Genomic DNA, 10,470 nt, shown 5'->3' with positions numbered 1-10,470 from the left:
GGGGAGGTTCACACGCGGCAGCCGACGCTCATGCACGCCCCGCTCAGCGCCGCCGCCGCCAGCCCCGCTTGGCCGCCAGCCGGGTACAGAGCAACTTTCCCACGGCCGCCCAGCCACGCGTGTGGCTCTGCAAGCGCCCAGCTGGCCTCCAGCCCAGCCAATTGCAGAAACGAGAGGCGGCGGGGCGCAAAGGGGGGGGCGGAAAGCGGCTCCGAACTCGGCCCTGTACCCGATCCGAACCCCGCCAGCCAATCGGAATCAGCAGCAAGAGAGGGCGCGTCAATGAGTGACTTTCGGGTCAGCGGGGATTGGCCGGCCCCGGCAAGGTTTAGCCAATCAGATGAGGCGGGAGAGCGAACGGCTACACAGAAATTGTATGTGTCCGGGGCCGCCTGGCGCGCCTCTCTGACTGCCCGCCCCTCCCTCGGGTAAGAGGCGAAGCGTGGGAACGGGGTGGGGGAGACGAAGCCAGAGGGCGCGCGGTGGCGGCTGCAACGAGTGCGTTGAGCTGGCACCAGGGAATCGCCACCCACTCCCTCATTCACACGGGCGGGAAGCGGAACTCCCCTCATCTTTCTGTTTGGGCTGGTATCTGGAGGGTCCGGCAGCATGAAGCGGGCGCACCCGGACTACAGCTCCTCCGACAGCGAGCTGGACGAACCCATCGAAGTGGAGAAGGAGAGCGCGGACGAGAACGGGTGAGGGCGCCGGGAGGTCGGGAGAAATCGGTCGCGTGCGATAGGCAGGCAAGCAGGCAGGTTCCCCGGCCCTTCGAGCGGCGGCGGCTGTGGCTCCAGGGTTGCCTGTGGCGTGGAGGCTGCTGTGACATCTCGGCTCCGGGAAGGCGACAGCAAATACCCGCTGCAGGCATGCGGAAGACGCCTCCCCCCTCGGACCATAAAGCTAAAGTTTCGATCTTATGCCCACTTGCCTAAATCCCGCCGAACCTAGTGAAACTTACCTCCGAATAAACTGCTTTCGAATCGGGCACCGCTACTCCCTAGAAAGCCGGTTGGCGCTGCGCTGGATTGAGTAGGATTTATTTCTGGATGAACTTAATATCTAAAGCGAGAAACAGGGAAGGGGCAGTCAAGAGCTGCCTGTGCACCCAGCTTCACCTGGAAGTTATGGCCAAGGAGGAGCACTCTGCACGTGCTTGAGGCAGCCTCTCCCCGTCTTAACACTTTTTTCAAAGACCTTGATTGCATTCCTATCCATAAGTGTTGACACAGGGCTGGCTGTAGCAAATCTTGGCACCCAAAGCAGGAAGAAGTGGATGGTTTTGGTGCAAACCAAACCTGCCACTGGTGTTCTGTTTTGGGCACCAGAGTTACCTCGAAATCACATTGTGTCTATTCTGCACCCAATTGCACACCTACCTGGGCTTCTAGTTACTCCTAGGGGTGGGAATTGTGTCCCTCTGGCCCCTTTTCTGTTTTGGATCTATACTGACTTCTTCCTTCTCTTGCTGTTTTTAGAAATTTGAGCTCTGCTCCAGGTTCAATGTCGCCAAACACCACTTCCCAGATCTTGGCTAGGAAGAGACGCAGAGGTGTAAGTTTTTTCCCCCCTGAACTGCTCTGATATGTGAAAAATCACCCCCCTTACCCCCCCCCCCCCATTATTGCCTCTGGGGAAAAAAATCGTCCTTTCCTTTCAGATTATCGAGAAGCGTCGCCGTGATCGGATCAACAATAGCCTATCTGAGTTGAGGAGGCTTGTGCCTAGTGCTTTTGAAAAGCAGGTAATTTTGAGGGAGTTCAGTGCTGCAATTTAGTCTTGCTGACTGGTTCTCTCTCTTTCTTTGTGCTTGGCTGGAGCCCAATTGCCTTTGCACTGACATTCGTCTTTACTTTCTTAGGGCTCAGCCAAACTGGAGAAAGCTGAAATCTTGCAGATGACAGTAGATCATCTGAAAATGCTGCACACAGCAGGAGGGAAAGGTAAGATCTCTTATGTTGCGTAGGAAGACTGTGTTGGCAGTTGATTATAGGAACTGAAGACCAACCATATCAGCTGGAAGCTGAGACTGAGAAAGGTAGCGGTGTTTTCCCAAGTGGAAATCCTTATATTGTCTAAGCAACACTATTGTGTTTGTGGGAGCATAAAGATGTGCAGAAATACAATACCTTTTGTTTGGAAAGGGGCTGGTGGGGGAACTCCAAAGGAGGCCGGTGAGGCTAGAGTATGTTCCGTGGGCAGAGTGCTGACTTAGGGGCCAGAGATGGGGGTGGGGATGGGGGGGAGAAGGCAAAATTGCAGTAGTGGCAAATGAAAATGAAAATGGCAGGGTATCTTCTTGAAAAGAACACTAGTAGCTGGGACCTTGCAAAGGAGAAGCCACACTGCAGCATTTTGTAGTGTGGTTATTTAGTACTATATTATACAGTACAAGAGGGCTACTTTAGCATAATGTGATGAGAGTCTCAACTGAAACATCTGCAATGTTTGCACTTAACAAGTGAAATATTCCGCATATTTACCCTGTTCAGTGGCTGTAAGTCCCATTCTATCTAATGAGACATACTTTCAGTTTAATGTTCATGAGTGTATCATTTCGCCTTTCCTTCACAACCTAACAACCTATTTGTACCAAAGGCACCTGATGTAAATTGTACAGTTTCTATATCATTGGATTCCTGTCTTGGTTATGTTTTAGGTAGGGGCGAGTGACAAAACAAGTGTTACGATGTAATGATGCAAGTCCCATGACTTACATACTTGGATCTGCTGTCTGGATGCAAGTGTGAAAGAGTGGGGGTTGCAGTGTGATGTCTTAACACACATTTTGTCATTTTTGTGTCATTGTGGTTTATATTAGATGCCTATATTTTAAGTTACTTCTGTGCTTATGACTGCTATGGTTTTATCCTGTGAGTTTCCTAATGGTCCAAAGAAACAGGATACAGATATAATATACAGTATTTGCAGTTGCATGTCATGGAAGAGCATGGATTCAAGAAAGCGGTGTGATTTCTTAACAATAATGTACTGTTTAATGATGAGCCCTTGTAATAAACTGGTGTACAGTAATGCAATTTATAGGCTGCAATTTGCATCCTATTAACTGGAGAGTACTCTTATTAAAAATTAGAGTTGTAGCTCCAGAGTGTTCAGATCAGCTTCCCTCATTTGACAACTTCCAGCAATGTAGGATTAAAATTTCCATACTGGTTAGAGTATGGGAATTGTAATCCAATTTATTTGAGGGTCTAGACTGTGGATTATAAACAGTGATTGCATTTTTTGCTGACCATGCTCCAAATGTTCGTTAATTATGTTGTGATAATAACTAGTTCATTGTGGTTTTCTGAAGGTAAGATTGCAGATTCAATCTTATGCAGAGTTACTTGAGGCCCATTTAGCAAAGTGAAGCTGGGATTGGACTACACATTAAGTTGAAATATGATTTCCTAGTTTATGGTCCAGTGGGTTATGTGAGCCCAAGGGATAGGGTTAATTTGGTAAACCATGATTAATTAAACTATTAGTGTGCTGGCTGAATGCCTGTTGGGTTTACTCATTTTTGAGTAAACATAGGTGGTAAAAATATTTGCCATTCAAGGTTCACTTACTTGGAAGAAAGATTCATGGAGATAAATGGTACTTTCTTCTGAGCAGATAAGTTTGGGACTGCATAAAGATACAGATTAAGTCCCTACCTTGAATTCCATCATCACTTAATTAGAAAATTTTAGGCCCTGACTGCTTCTGCTCCTTAGCTTTGATATGTAGCTTACTAAAAGTGCACTAAGTTGCAGGATCATTTTAAAAAACAAAAGAAGGTCATGTGCCACTCTTTAATCACAGTAATATTCACAATGCTCGTGTAAAGTAACCAAATATTATCATCTTCCAGTCACCTCTGTAATAAATGGATATCTATTCTGCTAATGAGTTTTATGTCTGTGGAGGTTTAAGTTGAATTCAGGGTTGAAACTAAGAGAAACAGAGAAGAGGCAGATGAGTTTCATAGTTCAGGAACAAATTGTGGTTTGAACGTAATTTGAACATAATTAATTTCTTAGTACAGTATGTCCAATTAATATAATGTTGTCTGCAAACAAGTGTTCTGATACAGCACAAGGGAGTCACACATTAACACATACATTTCATAGTTCCAGGTGGGTTTTTTTTTTTGCTGTCTTTACCTATAGTTTTGTATTCTAGGCCCAATTACAACATGTAATTGTTGTAAGTGTTAAAACGTCATTATTACTTGACCTACATGACAGTCTGATCGATGCTTCTATTGGTTGTGGGTAAAACGCCTCTACAAGGCATGTGGAGCAGCACAGCTGGATGCAGTCTATTTCAGTGGACAGTAGTTCCTGCAATTTTGTTCTGATTTTTAATGGTATTTTATTTAGGGAAAATGATTGCTACTTGACTGAGGTAAATAGTCAAGAGACAAATGACCCTGGGCACACTTTAAGGTTTGGGCATAATGCAATGTGGGAAGCCAGCTATTGTCGCTTATTAATCAAACTGTAATTAAAACAAAATCACAGGTTAGTGTTACATATGAACCCAGCCAGTGGATGAGGATTCATTCTAAAGACGTCCCTCTTTAACCCTTTCTTCTAGGCTATTTTGACGCTCACGCCCTTGCGATGGACTACCGGAGCCTAGGTTTTCGTGAGTGTTTGGCCGAAGTAGCCCGCTACCTTAGCATTATAGAGGGGCTGGACAGCTCTGACCCTCTTCGTGTCCGCCTTGTATCTCACCTGAATAATTATGCCTCTCAGCGGGAAGCAGCAAGTAGCTCACACAGTGGGCTTGGACAGATTCCTTGGGGCAGTGCCTTTGGACATCACCCTCACATATCCCATCCTTTATTGCTGCCTCAGAGTGGGCGTACCACTTCAAATGGGACCACAGCTTCTTCAGAAGGCCATCACCAGAGCAGAAATGTGCCTCCCCGTGCTGAGTCATCTTCACTGAGAGTGCCCCCTAATGGCACCATTGGACCGGTGCTCCCTGTGGTCACTTCTGCTTCTAAACTCTCCCCTCCCTTGCTTTCTTCCATGGCCTCCTTATCTGCATTCCCCTTCTCTTTTGGTTCGTTCCACCTATTGTCTCCTAATGCTCTCAGCCCCCCTGCATCGGCACAGCCAGCCAGCCTGGGCCAGCCCTACAGACCATGGGGGACTGAGATTGGAGCCTTTTAAGAACTAGAGTTGTGTGTGTGTGTGTATGAGACTGTAAATATCCATCTGGATTGTGGAGCTTCCAACTTCAGTGTGAACACTTTTTAACAGTTTGATGTAAAAGGTACAGTTTCAGTTTTAACAGAATTTGTACAAAAAAAAAGTGTTTCTCTTCTTTTCCTCCTCATTTATTCTAGCAGACTGAACGAAGAGGCTTATCCAGATCTTTAAATCATAATAGATATTAATTTTAATGAATTATGCTGACTACTTTATTATGTTAGTCATATTTTCAAATGATCCCATTTGTCTGAGAACACTGGATTTAAAAAAAATACCAGAACTTCTGTCTATATTATATATTTTTTTCCAGTGACAGGACTTTAACACATATGTTGTTCTGCATTGTTTTATTGTAGTTCTGAGATGTTTTATAAAACAGAAAATATTTTGTTAGCTATGTTCTGACTTCCATATTTCTGAACAAAACCACTGACAAATCAGATGAAACCACCATACTAATTCCAGAATACATACACTGTTGACTTCTTCTAGTTCCCAGTGCAAGCCTTTCTTTGGGTTTTTTTGTGCTAAATTATACCACTTTTCATGGGAACAAAATTCTTCAAGAGTCATAAAAAGTTTATAGACTGAAGTTTTAATCCTCTGCCCATTTTCTGCTTCTGCAATTAAGGCCATTAAATGCAGTCAGAGTTGCTGCCTAAGCTGAAATAATTTATTTCCCATTGGATTTAGTGTGCCATTTATTCAGTGATCTCAGTTGGAATTAAGATCACTAATTTAATCTGAATCCATTTCAGATGCCTTTCTAGGTTTTAAAGACAGAGGGTTTCTGACATTAAAGTTTCTTCAAGTTTTTGAGAAAGAGACCTGCTGGTGCCACATTACAAGTGTCCCATTTCCCATTTATTTATGAAAATATCTTAATCGCTATAGTACAACTAGGATTGCTAGATTTCAATCCAGTGCTCTAATGGTTTGCTGAGATTGGTGTCTACTTTGTCAGTTATGGGTGAATAATTTAGAGAGCCTCTCACTCCATGTGTTTATTTTTAACGTGCTGATAAAGCAGGACATGAAGGTCGTTCCAGTAGCTTTTTCCTGTTCTTCCCAAATTCCTTTTGTCTGTCTCATTTCTTTCACTGAACTGGATTCCTACTTATGACTCCCCAAAACAGCATGGTTTGATGAACAGGGGAGAACTCACAGCTACTTTGTTTCCTGCTTCACTAGTATGAAGAAACCCAAACTGTGTATTACAGTTTATCATATACACCCTCAGATATAATCATGGAAATCATGCAAGGATACTGTCACATTGGGTTCTCTCCAATAGGCAAACTGATCTCCCCATGGAAGGGATACAAGAAGAAATAGGACGTTCCACTGGCAGTTTTGGTCCTGCTGATGATCAGAGAAGGTTGCAGACCACCAGTTGTAAATTACAGAACAAAACATTTGAGACCATCCATGGAAATTTAATCATTCCTCAAAAAAGAGGGAAAGGCATAAGGCATTACTAGCAAATGTTCAGAAAGTTGAAGGCGTTCCTTAATCTCTCAGTGATTCAGAACTGAAGCTTTATTTGGCAGTGTTTTAGGACTTCCCATATTTATAGTTCATGGTTCTTAATTTATACGTTTAGTGTTCCATAATGTTATCTGGAGTTTGAAAATTTCCTTTCAGTCCATAACAAAACTATAGAGGAAAATGTGACATTTTTGCATTTAAAAATACAAGCAAGCTGAATACTGTGAATAATTTAAAAGTGTTATTATTTGTTTAAAGCTGTATTATTTATCCTTTTCACATAACTGAAGCTTTTGAGCATAGAATTTGAGCATTTTACTGTGGGATCCACAAAGCAGATGAACACTGATTAACAACGTCAACAAAAATGCTTATTATACTGCAGATACTTTTTTCTGTATGAAATGTATTCACTAAACTTTGGAGGGAGGAATTAAACAAAATAAAACTGAATCCTTATAAAAGGATTCCCTCAGTTTGGAAAGGCCTCTTGTATATATTTTGGGCTGGTTTTATAACAATCTATTTTGTTCCTTAAAGACACTCAACAGAGTTCCACCAAATTGGACTTGAATACTTTTGTACTTGTGTTGTGCCTAAATAAAAGAATAAGAACAAGTTGAATGGGAGGTTTGTCTAATTAGACAAGAAAAAAAAGTTTTCAACCAGTTACACCATAACTGTAATTTGTTTGGGGTTGGCTTAAACTTTTAGTGCATTGTAGTGCATTATTTTCTATTGCATTCTGTCCACTGAATGGGGGACAAAGACAAAGACAGTGTGCATCATGAACTATTTTTAAAGCCATTTGATTGTTTATGCACTACAGTCGTGATGCTTTTAATGTGTTTGGTTAAGGCATGTATTTAATATGAGTCCCCTACAATAACAATTTCTTCTTTACAGACTGCATATTAAATAATGTAAACTCTATATCATATGAGTTCAAACTTTTGGTAGTGGGGCTGTGGTTAAATAACATGTTTGTGTGTGAGGACTATTGCAGTAGGCAAGGCAATAATGCAAACTTTTTGGATGTTAGGTTAAAGAGGGCTCAGTGTGTAAAAAGTGTTGGTAGGTTCTGAGTTGCTTCCTCTGTTATTTGTGTAATGCAAGGACTTGCTTACTACAGCATGTACAGGAATAGGCACAGAAATCATGAGTGGTGGCAAAAGATGTGATTTTACTTCTATAACTTTAATGAATGTATGAAAAAAAATGTAGATGAAATTATTTGACTCCTAGAAGTATTTGGAGCCAGTTTGGGGTAGTGGTTAAGGCACCAGGCTAGAAACCGGGAGACCATGAGTTCTAGTCCCACCTTAGGCAAAAAGCCAGCTGGGAGACCTTGGGCCAGTCACTCACTCTCAGTCCTAGGAAGGAGGCAATGGCAAACCACTTCCAAAATCTTGCCAAGAAAACTGCAGAGACTTCTCCAGGCAGTTGCCAGGTGTCAATGCTGACTTGAATGTGTGCACACATAGGGAAGCATTTGACAATGTTCACTATTAGTGAACCCATTATAGACTAGAAATTATGCCAATCATTGTTAGGCAAGAATTACAAACTTCTTTTTAAAAATAATATCTTTTGTTCCCTCTAAAAATTGCCTGAAAGAATTGAACAAGTATAGTTGTTCAACTGAATGATTTCAAACTGAAATGAGCTACATATTGACTTTTGAATGTAATAAATCATTATTGCCTTGCCTACTGCAATGGTCCTCATACACACCACTTTATTTCCCCACTTCCCTGCCCTTTGGAATGCTCAGCCCGGGCACTGGGATAATTAGTGAAGGGAATTAATGTTTGCATTTACATTAATTGGAGAGGAAGGGATTACAAGAGAGTAAGCAGGAGCACACAGTGAGCAGACACATGGAAAGGAATGAGCTAGTGCTGTCTGTTTGCCTAGCATGCTCGGCTCTGGAAGCCAGAAGCACACTAGGCAAACAGCCACCGCTAGTGCATTCCTTTCCATATGTCTGCCCCATTGTGTGCTCCTGCTTACTCTCTTGTAATCCCTTCCTCTCCAATCTCTCTGCTCTTCAAGGGGAGCGGGAGAAAAAATGGGTCAGGCACAGGAGAGATTGCCTAAAGGGATCACTTGTTTAAGCAATCTCTCTGTGAGGAGGGAAAAAAGATAGGGTCAGGCTCAGGACAACATACTAACTGACGGTAATGCTGAACATGTGACTGAGAGACATTGTGAAGGCAGTAAATGTATGCCTTGGTCACAAAGTTATTTTTTCAGTGCCATCATAACTTCAAACGGTCACTGCACAAGGCAGTTGAGAAGCAAGGTCTACCTGTAATTAAAACAAAGAAAAAAAAGGGCAAAACAGCAATAGACATAGATTATGTATGGACAATTACGGTGAAATAGGATAATATTTTATTGCAACTCTTGGATCTCTCTCTCCTCTCTATCATCTACGTCTATCTTGCTGCTGCAATCACCGGTGTAAGAAAAAAGATTTCCTGAGACGATTCATGATTCCAGTATGATGTCCCCAAGATTATCTGCAGCTTCTAAGCCATTATATTTTACATTTGTCAAATTTATATTCTGCCTTTTGTATAGGAGCTCAAGGTGGTGTACTACCGCCACAACAACTCTGTGAGAGAGGACTGTATTTGCTGAAAACTAGCAGCATGGTGTTCCCCCATTTTAAGGCAAGGAACACATGAAAGGTATGATGTAGGCTTTAAAACAGCTTTTGAAGGAAATAAAAGTTCTAACCTCCCAACCTCCCCTCAGAAGAATCCAGCCCTGTTCACCTGTTTGAATCAGCCCCCTGCTATTTCTTGTCAACTTATTCTTATGGCCTTGCTCTGCAAAAACACTGTTGATATAACGGTATGTTCTGAATTTAAGAAAGATTCATATCCTAAACATCTAGACATTCTTCCTTTATTAATTAAGAGAACAGCTTCCTCACAAGTTCACACAGGGTGAACTAAAAGACTGAAAAAGCATTAACCTTAGGACCCTGGTGGAGAAATTGGACTCTAAATGGAAAACAATCCATTTGCTGAGATTTCCGTAACCCTATTGTAACGGCGTTCCGAGTCGTCATGCTGGCCACATGACCCGGAAGTGTCTATGACAACGCCGGCTCCAAGGCTTAGAAACGGAGATGAGCACCGCCCCCTAGAGTCGGATTCGACTGGACTTTACGTCAAGGGAAACCTTTACCTTTTATTGTAACAGTAAATCATGTTAAAGAACCTCTGGAAGAATATTGCTTTCTGTAGAGGTGGTGCATCTAAAAATTCGGGTTTTTTCCACCCTTGTTTTAATAGAAAAAAGCTACCTCTGAATTCTGTAGAGGTAAGTGGTTCGTGATACTGACAGTATGATATAGCCAGTAAAATGATATTGTGCACATTTCCAGCTTTAATAAATCAGTAGAATTTGACAAATGAATGGGCAGAAGATGCAAGTGATTGAAGACAGAGCTGTGAAGCATGGGTTTTAATGAAGATTAAGTCATTGTTTGGGTAAATAAACCCAATATAGATACTTTTCTTTTTTTGGCCTGGACCCTGCCCTTTTCAGAAGTATAACTTCCTCACAAGTACTGTATATTTAAAAAATTTGTATATGCACATACAAGTATGTCTCTCTGTCACATACATACATGCATACATACATACATACGTTGGGAAGAGGAATGGCTTTAGCTGGATCTAGACTTAAATCTACTTAATCTGGGTCCATATATTACACTAAGTTTTAGTGTGGTTTGCTTGGTTTTGTGTGA

At 42.2% G+C, this 10,470-nt stretch overlaps 1 protein-coding gene across 1 annotated transcript; it reads left to right on the top strand.

Moving 5' to 3' along the window:
* Positions 1-414: 414 nt before the first annotated feature.
* Positions 415-7,319, top strand: HEY1 (hes related family bHLH transcription factor with YRPW motif 1). Its single transcript, XM_063299410.1, has 5 exons — positions 415-698; positions 1,479-1,554; positions 1,661-1,744; positions 1,862-1,943; positions 4,588-7,319. Exons 1-5 carry the CDS (start codon positions 610-612, stop codon positions 5,169-5,171), a joined length of 915 nt encoding a protein of 304 aa, XP_063155480.1. The 5' UTR covers positions 415-609; the 3' UTR covers positions 5,172-7,319.
* Positions 7,320-10,470: the final 3,151 nt, after the last annotated feature.

Source organism: Candoia aspera, chromosome 3, assembly GCF_035149785.1.
Source record: "Candoia aspera isolate rCanAsp1 chromosome 3, rCanAsp1.hap2, whole genome shotgun sequence".
NCBI classification, from domain to species: domain Eukaryota; kingdom Metazoa; phylum Chordata; class Lepidosauria; order Squamata; family Boidae; genus Candoia; species Candoia aspera.
Note: the sequence above shows the minus strand (reverse complement) of the source record. Positions and strands in the feature narration are given on the sequence as shown.